The 26,573-nt window shown below is 43.8% G+C and overlaps 1 protein-coding gene across 6 annotated transcripts in view; it reads right to left on the bottom strand.

The window, feature by feature from the left end:
* Window positions 1-26,573, bottom strand: part of CTNNA2 (catenin alpha 2) — a 459,621-nt gene that overhangs the window by 16,308 nt on the left and 416,740 nt on the right. For 2 of the 6 annotated variants that reach the window (XM_032224164.1, XM_032224163.1), the window contains 2 exons: window positions 26,118-26,252; window positions 7,060-7,203 (listed from right to left, as the gene is read on the bottom strand). The exons of 1 other annotated variant lie outside the window; for it this stretch is intronic. In XM_032224164.1, coding sequence (XP_032080055.1) covers window positions 7,060-7,203; window positions 26,118-26,252 — 279 coding nt within the window. Of the gene's footprint in view, window positions 1-7,059; window positions 7,204-24,714; window positions 24,716-26,117; window positions 26,253-26,573 lie in introns of all 6 variants that reach the window. 3 more of the 6 variants (XM_032224165.1, XM_032224167.1, XM_032224166.1) reach the window with 2 other exon arrangements.

Below are 26,573 nucleotides of genomic sequence, written 5' to 3'. Positions count from 1 at the left end.
AACAATAACAACAGATGCTAACATTCTTTTACTTTTGAACCTTAAAAATCCTGTTGACAGAAATGCAGGTTGATAGAATTTTGAAATGCTGAGAGATAAGAAGACATGGAGTCAACCCATCATTTTCTTTTCTTTCTTTCCTTTCTTCCCTCCCTCTTTCTTTCTTTCTTTCTTTCTTTCTTTCTTTCTTTCTTTCTTTCTTTCTTTTCTGGTTCCTTCCTTCCTTCTTTCTTTCCTTCCTGCCTCCTTCTTTCTTTCCTGCTTCCTTCCTTCTTTTTTCACGCCACCCTCTTTCTCTCTTTCTTTCCTCCCCTCCTCTTTTTTCTTCCTTCCTCTTTCCTTCCTTCCTCCCCCTTTCTTTCCTTTCTCTTTCTTTCTTTCATCTCTCCCTCTTTCCTTTCTCTTTCTTTCCTCCCTCCCTCCCTCTTTCTTTCTTTCTCTTTCCTCCCTCCCTCTTTCTTTTTCCTTCCTGCTTTCTTCTTTCTTTCCTTCCTGCCTCCTTTCTTTCCTGCTTCCTTCCTTCCTTTTTTCATGCCACCCTCTTTCTTTTTCTTTCCTCCCCTCCTCTTTTCTTTCTTCCTTTTTCTTTCCTTCCTTCCTCCCTTTCTTTCCTTTCTCTTTCTTTTCTCTTCCCTCCCTCCCTCCCTCCCTTTTCTTTCTTTCTCCTTCCTTCCTTCCTTCCTTCCTTCCTTCCTTCTTTCCACATGTGCATGTGTATGGTTGTGTGAAGAGAATTGGGCTGGTGATGGACTCACACTGTTGTTCCTCCCTCCCTCTTTCCTGTTTTTATATATATTTATATATTATGAATTATATATATATATATATAATATATAATGATATATATATATATATATATAATATAATTATATATATAATATATAAGGAATAATAATATATAATTAGCCCAAAGGCTTCGAGCTAACTTTCATTATATATATGAAATATAACAAAGGCAACAGTAAAAATATTGGGTTTCTGTCGTGATGGACTCTTGTGACGAGCCGAAGGACATATGATGGAAGCAGTTAGCTTCCTCCCATAATTGGGGCTTACCAGGGGTTGTAAAATCTTATATATATATATATATATATATATATATATATATATATATATATATATATATATATATATATATATATATATATATATATATATTCATTCATATATATATAATTCAAGTCAGCAAACTTACTAATACTCCTTGCTTTTCCTATTTTCCCCACAATTAATAACCCTGCAAGATGGGTTGGACTGAACGAGAGGGACTGGCTCAAAGTCACCAGCCTGCTTTCATGCCTAAAGTGGGACTCGAACTCACCATCTCCCAGTGATTGGCCCAAAGTCACTTGCTGATTTTTTTTACCTCAGGCAGATTAGAACTCACCATTTCCTAGTGATTGGCTTAAAGGCACCCAGCTTGTTTCCATGCCTAAGATGGGACTGGAACTCACTGTGACTGACTCAGATTCACCCAGCCAGCTTTCATGGCTAAGCAGAACTAGAACTCACGCTCTCCTGGCAATTGCCCCAAAGTTACTTAGCTAGCTTTTTGTGCCTAAGGCAGGGCTACAACGCACTGTCTCCTGGCAATTAGCCCAAAGGCTTCCAGCTAACTTTCATCCCTAAGGTGGAACTAGAACTCACCGTTTCTAGCCTAGTGCCTTAATCACTAGACCAAACGGCTGAAAAAAGTTAAGAATAGCAATAGCACTTAGGCTTATATCCCGGTTCGCAGTGCTTTTACAGCCCTCTCTAAGCGGTTTACAGAGCCAGCCTCTTGCCCCCAACAATCTGGGTCCTCATTTTACCCACTTCGGAAGGATGGAAGCCTGAGTCAACCGTGACCCGGTGAGATTTGAACTGCCAAATTGCAATCAGCCGGCAGTCAGCAGAAGTAGCCTGCAGTACCGCACTGTCACCACTGCGCCACTGAGGCTCAAGAAGTATATATAAAGGCAGTCAACAGGTAACCCCCAAAGGGAAAACTTATGTTCAAAGCCCTTTGTTAACCACGTAGAAAGTCCACAAAGCCTGAAGGACTCTTTCTTGCCTGATGGGGCTTCCCCTCAATAGAGACTTTTTTTCCAAATTATTCCAGTCTTGGATGTTTATCCCAGAATTGGCCTGTAAAGCACTTTCTAAATCCCGGTGTAAAGGTAACGGGAGTGAACATAAGGGAATTATATGGATGTCTTGTTTCATGGAGAGCTGCACAAAAGCAGGAGGGACAGCAGATGTGTCTGGAAAACAGGCACCAGATTTGTGCATTGTGTAATTCAAAGCACACGCAAATAACCACCTCCGTATTTCTAATTCTGACATGATGAGAAGGATTGACAGGCAGCAGCAGCAGGCAGGCTGGTTTTATCGGGTTTCAGATGCTAACCAGGGTCTGGCTTGGTTGATCTGTGGATATGCCAATCCCAGGATTGTCGGTTACTCAGGAAAGGCTAACACCCCCCCCCCCCCCAAAAAAAAAAAAAACCACCCAGTGGTGAGATTCAAATAATTTAACAACCAGTTTTCTGCCCTAATGACCAGCTGGGTAGGCGTGGCTTGGTGGTCATGTGCCTGGGTGGGCATGGCCAACTCAACATCACTCAGGTCGATGGGCGCTTTCGCCTTAGCTGTTACAATGCTAATAAGGGTTAACCGGAGAGGCAGTTTCTGTAAGCAGGTCAATAAAGATGAGGCGAGAAACAACACTAGAATGTTTCCTTCCTGCCTTCCTTACAGGATTAGCCCTGTAGAGCGGAAAAAGAACAAAAGGAGATTTCTTCCAACAACCGGTTCTCCGAACTGCTTAGAAAGTTTACAACCGGTTCTCCCGAATAGGTGCGAACCGGCTGAATCCCACCACTGCCAAGGGGAAACGATTACCATGCTACCGATAGAATTCAAATTTTGATATTCAATCAATGCATGATGCTTTCTGAGCTTGGTGATTTCCTTGCAGACATTTCATTACCAAACTAGGTAACATCATGAGTGCTAGAAAGAAGTGGAGTTTGTGGAGTGTTGTGGTGGGAGTGATGGACAAGGAGGACTGTGGGGGTCTTTGGAGCTCCCTGAGCTTGGTGGTTTTCTTGCAGATGTTTCATTATCCAACTAGATATCATCAGTGCTAGAAGGGAGTGCAGCTTACGCTCTGTTTATATACAAGTAACTTGCAATGTCAGTATTGGTAAAAGTGGTTTTGGCAGTAAATCACTGCAGATTAGCACCATGATTAACCCCGTGACCCGTCAAAACCGCGTTCCACAAAAGCGCGGTCGCCGAAAGCGCGTATGTGACGTCATCACAGCGCGACGAAAAAGATTGAAAAATTGAAATAAAAATTAAATTACAGCAAGCCGATTCACATAAAGGTAAGGGTTAGGTTTAGGTTTAGGGTTAGGGTTAGGTTAAGGGTTAGGGTTAGGTTTAGAGCGTTAGCGTTACGTTTAGCGTTAGGTTAAGGGTTAGCGTTAGGTTTTTTGTTAGGTTAAGGGTTAGGTTTAGGGTTAGGCTTAGGGTTAGGTTAAGGGTTAGGTTTAGGGTTAGGTTTAGGGTTAGGTTTAGGGTTAGGTTTAGGGTTAGGTTTGGGGGGGTTAGGGTAAGGTTTTCGCTTTATTTTTACATTTTTCGATCTTTTTCGTCGCGCTGTAATGACGTCACATACGCGCTTTCGTCGACCGCGCTTTTGTCTACCGCGGTTTTGTGGTGGAACCGATTAACCCTAGATCAATAATATCCCAATCAAGGAAACAGACTTAGGCAAACAACCCAGCGGTAATCCGTCTAACCAATGAACCACCAAGAATGCTGCCACCAGTACTATAGCCATGTATATAAATAGAGAGCAAACCCCCCTCCTTTCTAGCACTGATGATGTTACCAAGATGGGGTCATGAAATGCTTGCAAGAGAAGAATCAAGCTCAGAGGGCACCGAGGACCTCACAACTTCCATACCACAATCAAGAAATCTACACTGAAGGGTTTGTGGAGGTATGAGGATATCTACGGGACCGTCTTCTGCCACATACCTCCCAGCGTCTGATAAGATCTCACAGGATGGGCCTTCTCTGGGTGCCGTCAACTAGACAATGTCGTTTGGCAGCTCCTCAGGGGAGGGCCTTCTCTGTAGCTGCCCCGGCCCTATGGAACCCCCAGAGATCCGGACCCTCCCACTCTGGCGGCCTTCCAAAAGTCTATTAAGACCTGGCTTTTCCGGCAGGCCTGGGGCTGTTGACCTCTTGACCACTAAGGTTGAGTGCATGTTGTGCCTTTTTAACTTGCCTTGTCTCTCTATTTTTTTTTATTTTTTTTAGTATTCTTTTAAATTGTTTTTTATGTAAGCCGCCCGGAGTCCTTCGGGATTGGGCGGCATATAAATTTATTAAACATTAAACATTAAGCTTGAATTGAATGACACTTTAAGACAGGGCTGTCCAAACCTGGGGAACTTTTAAGACTTGTGGACTTCAATTCCCAGAATTCCCCAGCCAGCCATGCTGGCTGGGGAATTCTGGGAGTTGAAGTCCCCAAGTCTTAAAGTTCCCAAGTCTGGACACCCCTGCTTTAAGACAACAGTACCCTGTTTTCCCAAAAATAAAACCTCCCCAAATAATAAGCCCAATCAGGCTTTTGAGTGCACGCGCTAAAATAATCCCTCCCCCGAAAATAATCCCTCCCTGAAAATATTGCAACATAACAGCAGCCATGAGGTGACCACGCTCACCGCCTCCTGCACCTCAAAAATAAGACCTTCCTGAAAATAAGACCAGGTGCTTATTTCGGGGGTCAGAAGAAAATAAAGACACTGTCGTATTTTCAAGGAAACATAGTACACGTCCCGAGTCTTGCAATGGAGTTTCGTCCAGATAACTATAGAGTTTGTGTAGAATTACTTCTAGATGTACCGACGTTCTGGGATCAGACTGTGGAAAGCTGATGAAGATAGCAAACCTGCCCAATTATGAAACCAGCCAAACTGGATCATGCTTCAACCCCTACAGCCTTTACACCTTTTCTCATTATCTAAAATTAATGATCTTGCTGTGACGGGACATCTGACCTTGACGGGAGACGGTCATTCTTGGAAGGATGGAGCGGGGAGTTTTCTCCTGATCTGTGATCCTCGAGTCACTTCATTCCCCTTCGTCCCTGCCTATTAATTAGCAGCTATTTATGTTGGATGTCTCAATTTGATCTTCAACTCCTTCAAGGTTCAAAGGTGCAACTTTGCTATTCTGAGTAATGGGGCGCATTTTTCAAGCAAGGTCTCGAATGAAGCTGCACACTCAACTCCTAAGACCAGCTCTGACAGGCAAGTGTGCCTCAGTGGGCACCCAAAGTGAATGGAATAATAAAAAGGAACAGGGAATAAAAACGGAATAAGCTCTTGACTTATCCACTTCTTCTCCCGTGTTCCCTTTAGAAACTAATCCGTTCCATTTTCTTTTAACCTCCAGTTTTCTTTTTTTAATTCACAGCTTTTCCTCCTTACAAAAAGAGGATCGAGCGAGACTAAAGCAACTTGGGGTTTTCCAGTGTTTTGTGTGTAAGGGGGGGAAAAAAAGACGGTGTATTAATTCTCCTTTGAATGCAAGCAGGCGACTCACTTACAATGAAGTTGCTAATCGCTCAAGAAAAAGAGAGCACTAAAATCTAATTGTCTGAGACTTTCTCAAAGTACAGGAAGAAAAGAAGGTATATTTGTACAAACAAACAAACAAACTGTACACTTGGAACAGGATATTCATCCCAGCGACAGTTTTAAAATATTTGCATTGTTTCTCTGTTGATCAACTAACTCGAGATGGGTATTTGGGACTCAGTTTCCCCACAGAAAGAAATTCCTTAAAGTGCCTTTTGGCTAGAGTGAATTATTCCTTTCCTTTTCTCTTTGATGTTCTCTAGGCATGCAGAAAAGTCTTCGGAGGAATAAGTGGGATTTAAAGGTGAAATGATTAATTAACCCCTGTCCCTCAAGGGAGGGGGAAATAAACATCCGAAACAATAACAAATAATTATACTGATAAATAAGTTTTGTTTGCTATGCAGGGCTAATAGCAGGCAAGGGCAAAAGCACTGGAAATCAGTCCGGTTTGCTAGAAGAAGAAAAATATAATGTGGTTAAATGTAACTAAGATAGGCGGTTTGGGGTAGTGGTTAGGGAATCAGACTCCAAACTGATGATGTACTTAACTCCGCCTGCCTGCTTTTCTCCTACAAAATCTGATTTATACAACAAATTGGGGACATCAGAAGTAACAGAAGCCACCCTATCTGAATAGCTAAAGCCAGCAGTCGCTGTAACATATGGATGGGAGATTAGTAAAATACACCCACAATTTAAAAAATGCCCTGCATCTTTCAATATTAAGTTATTAATATTATATGTCCTTAAGTTTCTTCAACAAATGTTTGCTGCTTGGAAACAGCCTCCTGCCATAAATATAGATTATTTATTTAAATGTTGGGTTATTGAAGGTAAAGGTTCCCCTCGCACATATGTACTAGTCGTTCCCAATTCTAGGGGGTGGTGCTCATCTCCGTTTCAAAGCCAAAGAGCCAGTGCTATCCGAAGATGTCTCTATAGTCATGTCGCCGGTATGACTAAATGCCGAAGGCGCACGGAACGCCGTTACCTTCCCATCAAAGCTGGTTCCTATTTTTCTACTTGCATTTTTTACATGCTTTCGAACCACTAGGTTGGCCGAAGCTGGGACAAGTAATGGGAGCTCACTCCGTTACACGGCGCTAGGGATTCAAACCACCGAACTGCCGACCTTTCTGATAGACAAGCTCAACATCTTAGCCGCTGAGCCACCGCGTCCCTTGTTGTATTATTAACCAGCATTAATTAATACTTGTTTCAAGTCCAAAGCAATGCTTTGAAACCTAAAACAAGGCCCACACTGAGATTCCTAGCAATCTGAAATCACACCACCGTTATGGATTCAAAGTCAATCCCTCCTCTAAGGAGCAACAACCCCCCACCCCCACCAAACAACGGCATCTGTTTTACACTTGCACGGAAAGGCATAGTTGAGAAACAAGGTTTTACTCACCATGGAAGAGTCCCCACTTCCGTTTGCAACCGTAGCGCCTTCAGCACAGGTGGGTAGGTGGGATGAAAGTTGACTAGCCCTGCCCCCATCTATGACATCACACTCTATCTCATAAAAGGCAGTGAAAGTGCTTTGAACTCCAGGCTGATTTCCGAGAGATACAGAAAAGAAAGAGTGAGAGAGAGCGAGAGAGAGAGAGAGAGAGCAAGAGAAATATGGCGCCCTATTGTAGGAGGAAGGAGATCAGGCCCGGGAAGGGAGAGGAACTGGAAGGGGGAGGGGACGGGCTCGTGTGTGCTGAAAGAGCTAGGCTCCACAACTTTTCAGAGGCTTCCATGGTGAGTTGCCATGTTTTAGCAATGCTCTCTCTTGCTCCCTGAGCACAGGCATATCAAGACCAAGATCACTTATGAGAAAGGTGAGTGATGGGAACGATGGGCTGGCGAGTTTAGGTAGTCCTCGACTTCCAAAAGTTGGTTTAGTGACCGTTCAAAGTTACAACGGCACGGATGGGTGACTTATCGCTGTTGTTTTCACACTTGCAACTGTTACCGCGTCCCCGTGATCAAAATTCAGACGCTTGGCAAGTGACTCGTATTTATGATGGTTGCAGTGTCCTGGGGTCACGCAATCCCCTTTGGTGAACTTCTGACCAGCAAAGTCAACGGGGGGGGGGGGGGAGGCAGATTCAAATAACCACACCGTGTAGTTAATGTAACAACGGCAGCAATTTTCTTGACAGCGAATGTATGGGGGCAAAGCTCACCGTGACCTGACAAAAGGGCGAACGACAAAACCGCGCCCAACTAAACCACGTCGCTAAAACCGCGATGTCATCAACGTGGCGACAACAGCGCGGAGACAGAAGGGCGCGTTACAACAGCGCGTCGACAGAAAGCCGATTTAACTTAAGGTAAGGGTTAGGTTTAGGGTTAGATTTAGGTTTAGGTTAGGTTTAGTTTTACAGCGCGCTTCTGTCGCCGCGCTGTTGTCAGTGCGATTCAGCGCTCATTCATCGGAGCGCTTTAGAACACACGGTTTTGTCACCGCGGTTTAGTCGGGCACGGTTTTGTCATTCGCCCTTTTGTCGGTGAACCAAAGCTCACTTAATGGTCTTTACTTGCAACAAAAATGTCGGGCTCAGTTGTGCTTGTGATTCAAGGACTCCTTGTACAATGGTGCTAAACTACGGGCTCTTGTGTGAATGGAGTGTAATTGCTTGGACAGGGATGGGATTGAAATTTTTTAGCAACCAGTTCTCTGTCCAGTTGCTGAGTGGGTGTGGCTATGGGGCGTGGTCTGAGTCGGCTTCCTGCACCACAGTGAGGGGGAGAGGCATTTTCACCCTCTCTAGGCTCTGGGGGTTTTCCGCAAGCCTCCAGAAGGGTGAAAACGGCCTCCCCAAGGCTCCAGAGGCTCCCCTGACACCGGAAATGAGCCCATTTCCAGACTTCCAATAGGCTCATTTTTCACCCTCCCTACGCTAAGGAGGGTGGAGTCCAGTGGTGGATTGCAGGCGGTACACCCCGATATGGGCGTACCGGAGTCTACCCAGAGCACCGGATACCGTTCTGGTATGGTGCTTCGGAGGGCCCACCTACCCTCCCGAGCTCCTTACCTGTCTTTTAAGGCTTCTGCGCTTCCTGCACGGCGCATGGTGCGTACAGCGCCTGCACAACGCTCCGCTGAGCAGCTGGAGCATTGCGGAGGCTCGCAGAGGTGGTAAGACTCATGGGCGCACTGCGTGCATCCATGTGGATACCGCCGGGACTATTCCAACCCTACCGGTCGGAACGGGATCCGGAACCCACCACTGGTGGGGTCAGCCAGTTCTTGCAATTACCAGTTTGGCGAACCAGATTAAAATCAACATCTGGTTCACCAGAATGGGTCCGAACCGGCTGAATTCCACCCCTGCGCTTTGTTCTCGCATTTTGTGTAAAATCTGCCCCTTGCAACACATGAGTGTCAACGAGGGAACAGTGGAAGACGTGATGGCATCACCGTGCAAATGGTTCACACGCTGGACTGCGGGAGATCATGATGCGATGGTAGCGCTCACTGGATGAGGGGGGCGGAGAAGGTGGGTGGTTGTGGTAGATCCAGCCAGCCATGGGGAATTCTGGGAGTTGAAGTCCACAAGTCTTAAAGTTCCCAGGTTTGGACAATCCTGTCTTTAAAAGCCCGATTGGGCTAATTATCCGGGGAGGTCTTATTTTCAGGGAAAGAGGGTATCTCTCTCTGAGGGAGGTGACCGATTTAAAAATGCAGCAAAGAAAGAAAGAAAGAAAATTTTCCGTGAAGCAACATAAGGCATCTTCACCCATCAGCCATCAACGACGTGACTGAAAGCTTGACTGCATAACTGTTATTTTAGCTCAATCACGCTTGGGTGAGTCTGGAAAATATTACAGATCCGTAGTATGAAAAGGACCTGAAGCAACTTTTGTTATGTGAATTCATTTGGAAGGGAAAAAGCTTATCTTCGTTTCCGGTCCATATGATTTGAGATTTGGGTTGGTGATAGATCTCAAGGTCTGTTTAATCAGGATAAAGAAAGATGCCATCTCTCCCATTCTCCCTTTTAATTCCAGTTCTGTAGATCTTATACTAATGTGATGGCTTCAAATCTTTTATACTCGGGCATGATTTCTTAACTCCGTTTAACGCTGGTGTGTGGGAGATCTTTGGCGTTCTCTGATCATGGCGATTTTCTTGAAGACGTTTCATTATCAAACTAGGCAGCGGCATCAGTGTTAGAAGGGAGTGGGCTTTTTAAAGAGGAGGGGCAGGAGGAGGAAGAGGAGGAGGAGAATGACTGGGGTCTTTAGTGTTCTCTGATCATGGTGATTTTCTTGCAGACGTTCCATTACCAAACTAGGCAACATCAATCAGTATTATGACGTTTCTTTTCTTTATTTCTTTGTCAAATCTATTTGCTGTCCATCTCATATCCAACAACTCTGGGTGGCATACAACACAAAAACACTGAAAAACATTAAAAGGAACCATTGTAAAAAAACAAACAAACATGGCAGGTAAAAAACATTAACCGATAAGATCATGGAGACAAGACAGCAACGATGCTACCTAGTTTAGTAATGAAATGTGTGCAAAAAAAAAAGGCAGAATAATAGAACAAAATTGAAAGGGACCTTGGAGGTCTTCTAGTCCAACTCCTTGCTCAAGCAGGACACCCTATACCAGTGGTCCTCAACCTGTGGGTCGGGACCCGTTTTGAGGGTCGAACGACCCTTTGACAGGGGTCACCTGAGACCATTGGAAAACACATATTTTTTGAAAAAATACAGAAAACATAAAATAATCTTATGGTTGGGGGTCACCACAACACGAGGAACTGTATTAAAGGGTCGTGGCATTAGGAAGGTTGAGACGCACTGCCCTATACCATTTCAGACAAAAGGCTGTCCGATTTCTTCTTCAAAATCTCCAGTGATGGAGGAGCATCCACAAATTCAGGAGGCAATGGTTAATCATTCTGGTGCTGGTGATTACCTTTAAAGCCCTACATGGCATTGGACCTAGATATCTGAGAGACCGCCTCCTGCTACATACCTCCCAGCGCCCAATAAGATCTCACAGGCCTTTTTTTTTCTTTAATCTCCTTTGTTTTAATATATTTTAGACTGTGTTTGTTAAAAAGCTATACCGTGTACGGGCTCTGGGAAGTCGGGGGGGGGGGAGGGAGGTGGAGTCTTAGGGGGGAGGGGGGAGGGGGGAAATATAGTATGTGTTAGATTTGAAAGTAACATGATTGCACTTGTATACTGTTGCTCTTTAATTTTAGTGTAAAAATAGGACAAGCTGAATATATTGATAGGTAGTAGAAATACACCAAAGGGAGGAGTAGAGGGAAAGAAGAAAGAGGGGTAGAGAGGGTGGGAGAGAGGATTGGAGGGAGGATGAGAAGGAAGGGAGGGAGTGTATTGGGAGAGAGGAGTGATAGAGGGGGAGGGGAAGTAGGGTAGAGGGGAATGTTGGAGGGAAGAACGAAAGTTGGAGGGGGGCGAAATAAAGGGTGTATGGTGGGTCGAAGTGGTATATTGGGTTTGTATTTTGGGGGGTATTGTTGACAAGAGGGAGGGCTGTGTTTATTGTTCAATGTTATATGCCCCGGTTATGCACAGTATATATGTGACTGTACGAAATGAAATGGAAATAAAACATATTTAAGAGTCAAGAACTCACAGGCTAGGCCTCCTCCAGGTGCCATCGACCGGACAATGCCGGCTGGCGACCACTCGGGAGAGAGCCTTCTCTGTAGCTGCTCTGGCTCTGTGGAACGATCTAGCAGCAGAGATCCGGACCCTTCCCACTTTCGTGGCTTTCCAAAAAGCAACCCAAACCTGGCTGTTTCGACAGGCCTGGGGTTTCTGATTTTTTAAATCAGGTCCAACCCCCAATTAAGCCAAATATATGTTGTGTGTTTTTAAACTGTGTATGTTTCTTTCCCCTATGTGTTATTTTATTTTATTTCGTATTTGTAAGCCGCCCGGAGTCTTCCGGGATTGGGCGGCATGTAAGCTCATTAAATTGCGAATTGTGAAATTATTCTCCACCATGTTCAAGAGCACCAAGGAGCCCACAGTTCAACCCTGAGCTGCAAATATTTTCTTTTCATCGGTGTGCATTTGCATGCAGTCCTGCGTATTAGAACTAAATAGAATTTGTTGATGAGAAGGCTGGAGAAACGCTTGATAATCAATCATTTCGAGCTGAATGATGGCAGCAGGGGAAAACGGAGAATCTTCCTCCTCTCCAATGGTGATGGGCTGCGTGATGCTCACCCGAGAACCTTTCTAAAACTGATGTATGGATATTGGTAGGCTGTGCTGAGGGAGTAAGTGGATGGAATCTCCTGGTTTACAAAGCACACTTGAAACATGAGATGTCAACATATGGAGACATGGGTCATCACTCTTTCCAACCCTGCCAGATCAGTCCAGTGTCATCTTACCGGAAGGAAAAACATCTTTTCACAAGAAATATATATATATATGTACAATAGGTCTGATAAACTCAAACGAAGTTAGCAAACATTCGGTCTCTAAATTTCCTTTAACAGAAATGAGGTTGCATAGCTGCAGCTAGCTACAGTCTGGTTTTCTGGATAGCACCAGAAGAAAGAAAGAAAAAAATAAATAACATTAAGGGGGGAGGTGGGAAGGAAGGGGGGGAAAATTAAGAGTTATTGGAGTATTAGTGTTACAATCCCGAAGTTCTTATTTTCGCTTGGTGGGCAATGCGTTGTGAATTCATTTAATTCATCTGCTACGCTACTTAGGGTTGTTTCCACTTCTTCTTAGGGAATTATTGAGACAAAGAAGTTTCTGTTATAAAAGAGATGCATGTGAATCTCTAGGGACATAGCGTTGGATAATGTTCCCTATGATTTCTGATTATTTGTTTCGGCATTTAGATCTCCTCGCTCATGCTTTATAAAAACGTTCCTGTAATGAAAACATGTTCTTTGCTTTTGATATTAAGTCTACATTTTAGGACCTATTTTAATTTAAAGTAGGGAGCCGCGCTGAACAATTCTAGGAGCAACAATGACTAATAACAATTTATGAAACGTGTATTTCACTCAACTTCCAATGACTTTGAGTGGCTAATAAGAATAATGTAATAGTTTTCACGTATTCGTGGTGAAGTCATTTGGTTTTCCTTTCTAAAAAATACCAGTGGGCAAAATCTTTTATTACATTCCATTTTGCCTTCTTGGCAAGGTAATAATTTTGGTCCATGATCCATTTTTACCTCCAATGGATCATTTTTATTCTTTTAAGAGCATACTAAACATAAGAGGTGGCATAAAGAGCTGGTTATTCAATCAGATATTATAACTGAATGAACGGAATAATATTTTAAAAGTTGCATTGACTTATCTCCTCTACTACTAAAACTGCTTTATCCATTTTATCGTGCCATTTGATTTTTACGGCTTGTTTCATGAACTAGCTCAGATATAGTCAGTTAATCAATTAGTTATGGAAAAAGGTTTCAGTTAGTTCGGATGGAATCTGTACATCTTCAGGGATTTCTAAAGAACTGTGGCTCTGTAGTAGTTTTAGCCAAGCAGTTATTGTTTAATTGATCGTAGAGTTTATTAATATGAGTTCCTGCTTGTATTTTCCTAAAAAGAAATGTATAAAACCTATTAAAGGCAACCAAATTTAGTCGTTTTACAGTACAGAATTTAGAAGAGTACTGTAGAAGAACAAGGTGGGTGGAGTCAAGGGAGTAATCAGCCTTGAGTCATTATGTTCCCACAAAGGATCTTAAGTCCAACCCCTCTTGAATGCCATTTAACTCTTATTTAGTGGCAATTTAGTGTCGATCATTAGTTGACTAAATTCTTTTGTATAGGCATGAGCAATAAATCAGTTTAACTGCAGCTCAACTCGTGGTCCCGATTCTATTTTACCTAAGTAGAATAACATGCATAGATTTAAGTGTACTGTTATAAATCTAACTCAAGTCCTTGGGTTAGAACAGTGGTTCCCAAACATTTTTCGGCCCACCTAAGCATCTTCAAAATCCTGATGCTCCCCCAACCCCCCGGGTGACGTATAATTCTTACTTTACTCAAAAAGTGAACTCTACTCATGCAGAGGAAGCCTAAAAGGACATTAACTTGGTTTAAACAAGGTTCAAATTTCCCCCATTAAAAATCAAATTGTCCCCCTGTGGGGCGTGGGCCCCATGTTGGGAACCACTGAGTTAGATTAACTATATAGATATTGCAAATATCTATCATCTATCTATCTATCTATCTATCTATCTATCTATCTATCTATCTATCTATCTATCTATCTGCTTGGCATCCATCCTGGTGGATTCTGTATGATTAACTCAGTGGTGGGTTCCAGCGAATGCTGGCTGGGGAATTCTGGGAGTTGAAGTCCAGACATCTTCAAGTGGCCAAGGTTGAGAAACACTGGTCTAGGAGTTAAGCACAGAGAACTGCGTTTGTCATTAAAACAAAACGATAAACGATAAAGGTTGTAACGTACCGGTAGTCCTCGACTTACAACCGTGACCAGAATTGCCGTTGAGGAGCAAGCCAGTTGTTAAGTGAGCCCCATCCAATTTTTACAGCCTCTTTTGCCGCAGCCGTTAAGCGAATCGCTGCGGTTGTTAATCAGGTGGCCCTTCAACCAAGGTGGTTCCCTCCGCTGGCTTTTCTTGTTAGAAGTTGGCTGGGGAAGGTCGCCAATGGTGATCGCGTTATCTCAGGATGTTGCAAACTGTCGCGAGGACTGATTGTAGCTGAGTTTTTCCAGTGCTGTCGTTAACTTTGAATGGTCGCTAAACGAATGGCTGTAAGTCAAGGACTGCCTGAATGAGCCACTCCTTCCTTTGGTGGCTGTCAATTGGAGCAGAGGTGGGTTGCTCCTGGTTTGGTCCAGATTGGGCGAACTGGTGGTAGCGGTGGCGGGAGGCTCCGCCCACCCGCCCATTTCTGGGCATGTGCAGAAGCACTGCGTGTGTGCGTGCACGAGCGCGCCCCACCGGTAGTAAAAAAATTGGCAACCCACCTCTGAATTGGAGTCAAAAAGCTGTCCCAAACATGGTAGACAGATTTGAAGCAATGGCATTTTCATTTCTTTTAATTCTTGCCTCGCAGGGAGCCTTAAAAGAAGGATGTTTCTTTAACCACGAAAGAACATTAATATGTCAAAAGCCCTGGGCAAATATTGCAGGGGGAAGAATAACTTGTGAGACTTAGTTTAATGCTTGGCTTGAATAGGAAATGATGGATAATGAAATATCTGATCTTTGTGTCAACGTAACTTTCTGAACTTAAAAAAAAAAAATTGAATCGCTGATTTGGCTAACAAAAGACTTCACAAGCAGCGCCTTTCCGGGATTTTAATGTGGAGGGTCTTCTATTTTTTTTTTTTCTGATGTAAAAGAATGTTTAAAAGAAACTCTTATCCAGAAATTTCTTGAAGAAGAACCTGAGACAATAAAATGACAGATGAAAAGAAAGGATCTGATTTTTTTTTCAATGCTACTTCGCAATGATAAAGCTGCATTTGACATTTTTTTGGAATAGGATATCACCCAGATGTTTCTCAAGACACAGGATGGGTTTTTTTTTTAAAAGCAAAATAAGAAATGTAAGAGTAAGATTTGGGAAGTGAGAGATACAGCCAATAATTTAAAAGTCGAAAGAGGAAATTAGAGGAGAGATGTATATGACAATCCAATGTAAAACATAATCTATCAGGATGACTCTATCACCACGAAGGGGACTCTGCATAGAATTCTATCAATAAATAATCTAAATAAATAAGAGAGCAGAAGTTTTATTGGAAAGGAAGTAGAAATAACAAAGAAAGATTTTCCAACACGATGAAATGTATAGGAATGATGAAGACCTATAATTTAAAACAAGGTGGATGTAAATAAAACCATCCACATTTTTTTTTTAATACCTAGAATCTCCAGTCATTACTGCTTTTGTTATGATTGCACACGAAGTAATTTCTTCTGGTGTAAAATTATTGGATAAAGGCTGGAGGGGAAATCAGTGTTTGCTTTAACAATGACCCTTAAAAGAGAATCGTAATTGTATTAACACTGTCCTTGAAGAAAGGAAGAAGGGACACATATTTTTGTGCGGAAGAAAAGGTCACCCGGGTGAATGTAGCAACGCATTTAAGGAAGGAAAATGTTTGAAAGTGTTAAAGAAGTCTGAAGCACATCTTATGCTAAAGGTGCCAATGAAGATATTCAGAAGTCAGGAAAAAAAAATCATTGCAATAAAATATGTGTTTTACCCTCCCCAGGAATCTAGCATTTGTTTTAGATACGTTATTAAAATCCCAATTTTTCACAATCAAAACCCCAGGAAACCATACAATATCAACTAAAATATTCACAAAAGAAATTATAAAATAGATTTTCCAGACTGTCAGCAATCTATATACATAAAAGGCAAATGCCACTCACTCATCATGAAATCTTCAGAACCGTAAAGCCTACAAACTTGTAATTTGGCAGATATGTTCCTCTCGGCTTCTAGATGCTCGCTAAGAATGACCATCAGATCATTAGTATTTCTTATACAGTAATTAACATGCTCTGATGCTAAGGAGTTCTACTCCCCCTCCCCACCTGAAAAGGACTCCATTCCAACTGCCAGTTGCCTTATAGTAGCAGGCTCTGATGCTAAAGAGTTAGACAGTCTACTCCCCCTCCCCACCTGAAAAGAACTCTGTTCCAACTGTGAGTTGCCTCACATTCCGTTACCTCAGTTCAAACTGGCAGACGTTCCACTCCTTCACTCAGGAGTGGTGTGGGATTCCTTACAATACTAAACAGCGATACCTCACCAAAATGCTTATGCCTTCCACCTATGGAACTGTTTCCGGATTCAAAGTGGCGGGAGCAATATTCCCTTATGTGTTTCAATCACTGACCGCCGGATTGAACCGGAATGAACTGGATTTCTCCCGCATTGCGCAATCACATAGTTTCGTCACGAAGCACGGGTATCGAGCTAGTCAATTTATATTTATTCCATGTTGACTCCAGTTTATGAACTCTTGTTAAAGAATCAATTGCTGAACAATTGCCAGTTTGGTCTAATGTTTAAGGTAACAAGTTAGAAACCAGGAGACAGTGAGTTCTAGTTCCACTTTAGGCATGAAAGCCAGCTGGTGACTTTGAGCCAATCACCAGGAGATGGTGAATTCTAATCCCACTTTGGGCATGAAAACTGTCTGTTTTCAGTTTGAAAACGGGTGGGTTCTGGCCAGCTTTACTGCCAGTTTGCTTTTGTGTGCGGGCTGGACGCATACTAGACGCGCATGCGCAGTTCAATTAAAATTGTTCTGTACATGCACGGAACTCAAAAACAAGATGGTGGTGGCGAAGATAGTGATCGGGGAACCAATTTGGGGGTGTGGAAGGCCTGTGTCGCTGCTGGTTTCAGCGACCCAGCCACCATACCACTACTGGTTCGGTCGAACAGGGCCAAAATGGTGGGGGGGTACCTACCTCTGACTTTGGGGCAGTCACTCTTTCTCTCTCATCCAAACTCACCTCACAAGGTGGTTGTGGAGAAAACAGGAGGAAGAATATTGAGTATATTCAGCACCTTGAGTTATTTCTACAAATAAAAAGGTGGAATAAAATAATCTTTTTAAAAAGCTCACATTACTGTGATAAATGGATTTAGCAGAATCTGACTACTACTATCTAGTCTATTGATTAAGCTGACTATTATAATAGAATCTTATATCCTGTGCAGTGGTGGGTTCTGGATTCCGTTCCAACCGGTATGGTTGGAACGGCCCCGGTATCACCTACATGGACGCACACAGCGTGAACATGCATCGTACTTGCCAGCGCCACTTCTGCAAGCCTCCGCAACGCTCCAGCTGCTTGGCGGAGCATCACGCAGGTGCTGTATTCGCCCTTGCGCATGCACGGAAGCGCCAAAGGCTTAAAGGACAAGTAAGGAGCTCGGGTGGGCCCTCCGGAGCACCATACCAGAACGATACCCGGTGCTCCGGGCAGGCTCCGGTACGCCCGTACCGGGGCGTACCGCCTGCAACCCACCATTGATCCTGTGACACAAATACACCGCTACTCCTTCTCATTTCCAGGAATATTCTGGAATATTCCAGAATATTTCCATGTGCATCAAGTTTTTTCTCAAACTTGCCACATCTACAGCATACCTAACAAAATGACCACTAGTCATTTCCCACATGAGTCGTGGTGGCGCAGTGGTTAGAACACAGCATTGACAGGCTGACTCTGCTCACTGACAGCAGTTCCTGATGGGCTCGAGGTTGACTCAGCCTTCTATCTTTCCAAAGTCGGTAGAATGAAGACCCAGATTGTTGGAGGCAATATGCTTACTCCGTAAACCGCTTAGAGGGGGCTGTGAAGCACTGTGGAGTATATAAGTCTAAATGCTATTGCTATCATGATATCTATCTGGTTCAAGCAGTACTTTGAGAGATTTGTTCATTTTTTTTTAAAAAAATCCACAGAGAACAGATTGTTCTCTGGAAGTCATCTCAAGACATTTTTCTGCTCGGGGCAAAAGAAATCCATTCCAATATGAAATTGATTGGTGGCTAAAACTTATTTTAACGGATAGCACTGCCCTCTATATCACTGCTTCATCTTCTATATATCACGGACATGTTGACAAGCCAACCATACTTGGCGAATAATCCCCATCCTGCCGTTGACTTGCTTATCAAATTGTTGTGGCGGCGTCTCCTGGATAATAGTCCAGGCAACCAAGACCTAAATTAATAGTTTGGGGGCACATAAGTCTCCCATAGTTCAAAAGGAGATCAATCTCTGTGAAGATATTGGGAAAACGCTTGCGAGAGGCTCGCAACAGTCGCCGCGTTTCCTTTCCGTAGTGCTAATGGACAACAAAGGATCCCGCCATCAAGCGAAGTTAACATATGCAACACAGAGGCTTTGCTGTCAGAACACATTGGAAATAATTCTGTGCGATGAACATGTCACAATAACACCCACACATTCGCATTTTTCCTTCGCTGCGAAGAGGCCGTAATCTGCACAGGCTGCAAAGTGTAAGTCTCTTGTCTTGCTCTAAATTAAAAGGTTTTTTTTTTTTAACAATTGTGGTTAAAAGTAGAGACTTGGTAAATAATGTTCCATTTAGGTAAAGACACAACTAATTAGTTGTAAATGGTCCAAGAAAGTCAACCATCAAATATCTATCTATCTATCTCCCTATCCAGATTCTAGGGGGCGGTGCTCATCTCTGCTTCAAAGCCGAAAAGCCAGCGCTGTCTGAAGATGACTCCGTGGTCATGTGCCTGGCATGACTAAACGCCGAAGAACGCTGTTACCTTCCAACCAAAGTTAGTCCCTTTTTTTCTACTTGCATTTTTTACGTGCTTTCGAACTGTTAGGTTGGCAGAAGCTGGGACAAGTAACGGGAGCTCACTCCGTTACACGGCGCTAGGGATTTGAACCGCCGAACCGCCGACTTTTCTGATCGACAAGCTCAGCGTCTTAGCCAGTGAGCCACAGCATCTCTCTAACTCAGGAGGGGACGTGTCTTAATCCACATTCTTTTTAGTCTATGCAGATTCATTTTTTAAGGGATTGCATATGGCAAGAATGTAGAAGAAAACTACTGGGTCCATAATTCTTTATAGAAAATTAAATCCGTACCTCTTGAATCTATACAAATTCACGGTCTGAAGACTGTGGATCTGCCACCTTCTACTTTAAACCAGGTATAAATTGAAAGTTTGGGTACTTTAAACCCAAAGTAGTTAGGGAACCCCCCAAAGTAATGGTTGTGCAGAAGAGAAATAAACGCCCCCCCGAAATGCATGACCTTTAAGAAATGCTTGTCAAATGTTTACACTTTGTGGAATACGTGAAGATGCAGAAACGTACAAAACCTATCCTGGTGTTTTGCACACTCCGTTTCCACCCCTATTTGCAAAGAGATGAAGATCTGGACCCAGCAAAAATACGGTGAGGAAAATGAGAAACTGAAATTAGAACGAGAGGTTCTCTCATCTACAAATTCTTTGATAGAACTTCATCAACTCATAGGGCTAGAAGGGACTTCAGAGGTCTTCTAGTCCAACCCCCCCCCCCTTGCTCGCAGGTTGTCCCATTCCAGGAGCCTTATACCATCCCACTCAGATGGTTATCTCGTCTAGCTCCAGTGATGGAACTTCCATAACTTGATCGTAGACCGCAAGCCATTTCACTGATTAATTGTACTCACTGTCAGGAAATTTCTCCTTAGTTCTAGGTTGCTTCCCTCTTTAATAAGCTTCCACCTGTTGCTTCTTGCCTTGCCCTATAAGTGCTTTAGAGAGTTAAATCTACCCTTTGGAAGACAGTTATCTTGTTATCCATATTCCAGTGATGGGATTCAGCCGGTTCGCACCTGTTCAGGAGAACCGGTTGGTAACTTTCTAAGAAGTTCGGAGAACCAGTTGTTGGAAGAAATCTCAGAAAAGTCACTCTCAACTCTCTGATCTTTTTTTGCATTTTTGTAGGAGTAACAACCTACACTTTGATTCATAATGAACCTCTCGTCATCAACTCCCGAACCTTATGTAAAATTCACATGTACACAAAACCAAGAAATGCATGAGCAACCGATGGCTCTCTGCCTTACGTTATCAAGTGGAAGGCAGTCCTCGACTTATGACCAAAATGTGAGCCCAACGTTTCTGTTGCTAAGTGTTGTGGCCTGTCGGTGGCCGGGACTCCAGCATGGGAGTCAGGATCAACATCAAGGCAACCTGAGAGCTCCAAGGGGGAAGGGCAGTGGTGGGATTCAGCCGGTTCGCACCTATTCGGGAGAACCGGTTGGCAACTTTCTAAGCAGTTCAGAGAACCGGTTGTTGGAAGAAATCTCCTTTTGTTTTTCCCCACTTCACAGGGCTAATCCTGTAAGGAAGGCAGGAAGGAAACATTCAGGTGTTGTTTCTAGCCTAATCTTTATTTCCCTGCTTACAGAAACTGCCTCTCCGGTTAACCCTTATTCCATTGTAACAGCTAAAGTGAAGCGCCCATCAACGCGAGTGATGTTGAGTTGGCCATGCCCACCCAGTCACATGACCACCGAGCCCCTCCTACCCTGCTGGTCATTAGGGCAGAGAACCGGTGGTTAAATTATTTGAATCCCACCACTGCCATAGTCCCTCGGTTCAATAGGCTATAGGTAACCTAGTTCCCTCAACAGCTCATTGTAATGGTTTAGCCTTCAGCCCTATCATCTTTATTGCATACTTTCCAGGGTTTCAAAATCTTTCTCTGTATTGCGGTGATTAAAACTGGATACCGTATTGCCAAATAAGACATGCTAGACAAATGTACACATGTAATTTCAGTCACAAATACATATCACCAAACCTATCGAATCCCACCCAGTTCTGAATTATTGAGGTTTCTCAAAACAGCTTAGCCTTGAGGAATGTCTTTCGAAGGAAAATATCAGGAGAGACCGTGTTTCTATCTAACAGCTACAGAAGATAGAGCAGGACAGAAGATAGGACAGAACAACAAAGTTGGAAGGGACCTTGGAGGTCTTCTAGTCCAACCCCCTGCTCAAGCAGTGAACCCTATACCATGTCAGACAAATGGTTGTCCAATCTCTTCTTAAAAACTCCAGTGTTGGAGCACCTACAACATCTGGAGGTAAATCATCCCAGTGATTTTTCTCACTTACAGAACATTTCTCCTGAGTTCTAAGTTGCTTCTCTCCTTGATTAGTTTCCACCCATTGCTTCTTGTTCTACACTCAGGTGCCTTGGAGAATAATTTGACTCCCTCTTCTTTGTGGCAACCCCTGAGATATTGGAAGACTGCTATCATGTCTCCCCTAGTCCTTCTTTCTATTAAACTAGACATACCCAGTTCCTGCAACCGTTCTTCATATGTTTTAGCCTCCAGTCCCCTAATCCTCTTTGTTGCTCTTCTCTGCACTCTTTCTAGAATCTCCACATCTTTTTTTTTATATCATGGCAACCAATGTTGGATGCAATATTGTTAAGATACTAAATACTTAACAAAATCCTGAACAAATGGCAGGAAAATATTGCTTTGCATCACACCCATATTGCTAAATTTAATACCCTAAGGAACACTGCAAATATCAAACAATTTATATAGACTTTCAGCACACAGTCATCAGATAATATGCACACATATTCGTTTTCACCAGTGAGTGTGTACCTTATCTCATCGGAGTCCAGGGGGTAGAAGCTGGAATCCCAAAAGTGAATATATAAGTTTTCCAACTGTCGGTCCTTTGAAGGAAACCATGAGCACCGTACTGTATGCAAAAGTCTGCTTTTTATTTGATGCAAATAAAATCAAAGTTTTATTTATTTATTTATTTGCAACTGGCTATCCAAGAGAGAATGGATGAACAAGATGAACAGCATAAAAATAAGCAAGGAAGTTACAGATGAAGTGGAGCTGGAATCCATATTATTGGATAGTCTTGGAGCATACAGTATCCGGCGCTTTGATAAAATACCACAACATCACAACTGCTAGGAAGGTACTGTGAAGGGAGATCCTACACCAACACTAGAAAGATCAAGAGAAGACAAAGCTGGAGGGGGGTCTGGTTGCTGAATGTGACTTCAGGTTCACAACACACAATGCCAATTATCTGGTAGTTGATGGCAGCACTGCTTCAGCGGATGGTTTTAATGAAGAAAAAGCAGAAAGATGGTGGGTGGGTGGGTGAAGCAGTGGGCGCTGAAGACCACCACAATGAAGAAGGCGAATGTGCGGTTTTGAGTTTCACTGCATGTAATGGGAAGCCAACCACACCAAGCTGTTCGAGCATGTGCGCAAGATGGCTTCTACAGAAGTTAACTAAGAAAAAAAAAAGGACAGGGATGAGATTTAAGCTCGGCAGCCAAGCTGATGCATTAGCGGGACTGAGGGACAGATAAGAGGTAGGTGGACTTGGTCACAACCCATGAGGATGAAAGCAGATCCAGCAAGTCAAAGAATGAACTTGTCCTCTTGTGATGAGAGATGGGGAGGGCAAAGGAGACTCATTCCCACACCTTGAAGAACATCAAGATCTTTGGTGGACCGTCTTTGGCACAGGGGTCAAGACGTTTTGCAGGATCAGGAGGACTCTTCCTCCACAAGGTTCCCCCAGGAAAAAATAAATCTTTATTCTGAACGGCTGTCCAGTTGCATCGGAAGTGTCCGTCACAGTCATTGGGAAGACGGATGTGAATGTCTTTCTGTGTGTCTGTGCACAGAGGCCTGGAATCATACATAGACAATCCTCAACTAACGACCACAATCGATCCCCAAATGTTCTGTTGTTGAACGAGACATTTGTTTAGTGAATTTTTGCCCCATTTTACAATCTTTTTTTTTTGCCGCCGTTGTTAAGTGCATCACCACGGTTGTTAAGTAAGTGGCACTGTTGTTAAATGAATTTGGTTTTTTTCTCCATTGATTTTACGACCAGGAGGTCTCAAAAAGTGATCATGTGCACCACCACCACCACCACCCGCAGGCACTGCGACCATCATAAATATGAACCTGAATTTTGATCGTGTGACCATGGGGATGCTGCAATGGTTCATCGTTGTGAAAAGCAATCATCAGTCAACGTTTTTCAGTGCCGTTGTAACTTTGAACGGTCACTAAATGAACTGTTGTAAGTCGAGGACTCCCTGTATTACTGTATTTTTCGGACTATAAGACGCACTGGTGTATAAGATGCACCAAGGTTTCAAAGAGGTAAGTAAGAAAAAAAAGCACTCTGCAGGCTTCAGCAGGGCTGGGGGAAGGCAAAAACACCCCACTTTTTGCGAAAAAACAGACAGAAAATGGGCCATTTTTCACAAAAATGAAGGTATTTTTGTCTTTCCCCAGCCCCACTGAAGACGCAGAGTGCTGCTGGGGGGCTGAGGGAAGGCAAAAAAGCCTCCATTTTTTAAAACAATTGACCTTTTTTTTTTTTTTGCAAAAATGGGATATGGGGGCAGGGCTTCAGGAGGCCCCAAAATGGCTGTATTCAGTGTATAAGACTCAGCAATATTTCCACTAGTGGTTTTTTAAAGAGTTTTTTAAGAGTTTTATTAGAATTTGTAGGCCGCCCTTTTCCCTGAGGGGACTCAGGGCGGCTCACATAAAACCGGGAAAGGGGAATACAGACATCAAGATAGAGACATATAATAAAATGGTAGGCAACATACATTCATCATTCGGGAGGGGCAACTATCCTTATCCCCAGGCCTGACGGGCGAGCCAGTTCTTCAAGGCTATGCGGAAGGCCTGGACGGTGGAGAGGGTACGAATCTCTACGGGGAGCTCGTTCCAAAGGGTCGGGGCTACTGCTGAGAAGGCCCTCCTCCTTGTAGTTGCCAGCCGACACTGGCTGGCCGATGGGATACGGAGGAGGCCTAGTCTATGGGATCTTATTGGTCGCAGGGATGTAATTGGCAGAAGGCGGTCTCTCAAGTATCCAGATCCACTGCCATGTAGGGCTTTATGGGTGATTAATAGCACCTTGAAGCGCATCCGGAGATCGACAGGCAGCCAGCGCAGCTCGCGGAGGATAGGTGTTATGCGGGTGAATCGAGGTGCACCCGCAATCACTCGCGCGGCTGCGTTCTGCACTAGCTGAAGTCGCCGGATACTCTTCAAGGGCAGCCCCATGTAGAGCACATTGCAGTATTCCAGCCTAGAGATCACAAGGGCCCGAGTGACTGTTGTGAGAGCCTCCCGATTCAGGTAGGGTCGCAACTGGTGCACCAGGCGAACCTGGGCGAATGCCCCCCTGGTGGGTTCTGAATCCCAACTGGTACGGTTGGAACGGGCCCGGAGTCACCCAAATAGATTTGTGCGGTGCGCGCATGCGCCGTACCTCCCTGCGACGTCTCCGCAAGCCTCCGCAACGCTCCAGCTGCTTGGCGGAGCGTTGCGCAGACACTTTATGCACCATGCACATGCGCGGAAGCCCCAAAGGCTTGAAGGACAGGTAAGAAGCAAGGGCAAGCGGGTGGGCCCTCCAGAGCACCATACCGGAACGGTAACCGGTGCTCCGGGCAGGCTCCAGTATGCCCATACCAGGGCATACCGCCTGCAACCCACAACTGATTTCCACACCCTTTTAGGGGGGGGAAGGTGCGTCTTATACTCCGAAAAATACGGTATTTAAAAATAGAAGGATTAGAGGAGAATGACTTTAACCGTGATGGGATGAGGCTCAAGAAATATTAGGTGATAAAAGCTGTAAGCCATGCCGGCAGAATTCGTGCTGAGTTCAGAATAATCCCTGACCTCAATGGCCCAGCCGAACAACTGAATGTGAAATTTAAAATTTAAAAATATTTTTTAAAACACTGGATCGTGAGTGTGGGTAATCTGATGACGTTTCCTACCTGGACCAAAAATTAGGCTTTGATATGAAGCCCAGAGGAGACAATCAAATCATGATTCAAAAAAAAATTATTATCTCGACTTACAACGGTTTGCTTAGTGGCCAAAGTTACAATGACGCTGAAAAAAGTGACTTCTGACTGTTTTCACACTTACAATCATGTCAGTATTCCCCATGGTCAAAATTCAAGACACTTGGCAACTGACTCATATTTATGACGGTTGCAGTGTGCCGGGGTTCCCGCAATCCCCTTTTGCAAACTTTCAATGGGGAAGCCAGAATGACTTACCAACCATCTGATTAACTTAAAAACTGCAATGATTCACTTAATAACTGTGGCTAGGAAGGTTGTAACATGGGGAAAACCCCACTTAACGAACGCTTCACTTGACAACATAACTTTGCGGCTCAGTTGTGGTCGTTAAGTCGAGGACTACCTGCATAATGTCTATGGCCGTGTTTTTTTAGGGGAGAACATTTCTTTTGGAGAAAGGATTATGCTTTATTAGTTACTTTGCTAGGGGGGAAAAATCAGGCTGTTGTAGAATCAGTCTTGGCCCCTCAAATAACTTGCTCACATGTGTGTCCTCTGCACCAGGGAGCTCCAACCTTGGCAACTTTAAGACTTGTGGACTTCAACTCCCAGAATTCCCCAGCCAGTAAAAAAAAACATGGCTGGCTGAGGAATCCTGGGACTTGAAGTCCACAAGTCTGTCTATATATGTATTGTCTCCTCTCCTTAAAGGAAGGGGAATGAAATATTCATGTTGAGGTCCACTTGGACCGAGAGGCTTAAGGACATCTCAGTTTAGACGAGGTGAAGTGTGTAGAAAAAAGTGGGACCTTTCCTATATCATCAGAGAAGGAGAGCCCATTTGGCTGCCCAACCTTGCTAAATATAAAACCGAGCTCCTATTAATAATGGATTGTACATCTCGTTTTATTATATTTTTAATGGGCGTGAAGAGCAGAAGCTCTTTGGATGGATGGCATAGCAATGACTAGCAGTCACTTCATCAAACTGGAATAATGTGGCTTTTCAAAGGCATTCCAGAAGGAGGGGAGGGAGGGAAACCAACTCATTTAAAATTAAGACACACTATAACAGGAAAATGCAGGAGTGTCTTACCCCGGAAACAATCAGTTCTCCGCCAAGGTTTTGGACTTCTGCCTTCACCTTGCTACAGATATTAAGCTGGTGACAGTACAGGGCGATGCGTTGAAGATAGGCCAGCAGGTCTTGCTTGCAGGCTGAATCGGGACACTGCGAAGGGAAAAAGAGAGAAAAGCAACTGAAAATCTGACTTATTGCTATCGAGATGCTGAAGGTGCAGATAAAACACAGTGGTTCCACCACAAAACCGCGTTCGACTAAAGCGCACTCGACGAAATCGCGTAGCTGACGTCATCACAGGGTGACAACAGCGCGGAGACAGAAGCACGCTGTAAACGCTAAACCTAAAATTAACCCCTAAACCTAACCCCCCTAAACCTAATCCTAACCCTAAACCTAACCCTTAACCTAACCCTAACCCTAAACCTAACCGTTAACCTAACCCTAAACCTAATCCTAACCCTTAACCTA

Source organism: Thamnophis elegans, chromosome 9, assembly GCF_009769535.1.
Source record: "Thamnophis elegans isolate rThaEle1 chromosome 9, rThaEle1.pri, whole genome shotgun sequence".
NCBI classification, from domain to species: domain Eukaryota; kingdom Metazoa; phylum Chordata; class Lepidosauria; order Squamata; family Colubridae; genus Thamnophis; species Thamnophis elegans.
The sequence above is the reverse complement of the archived record's forward strand: the minus strand, read 5'-3'. Positions and strand labels throughout refer to the sequence as shown.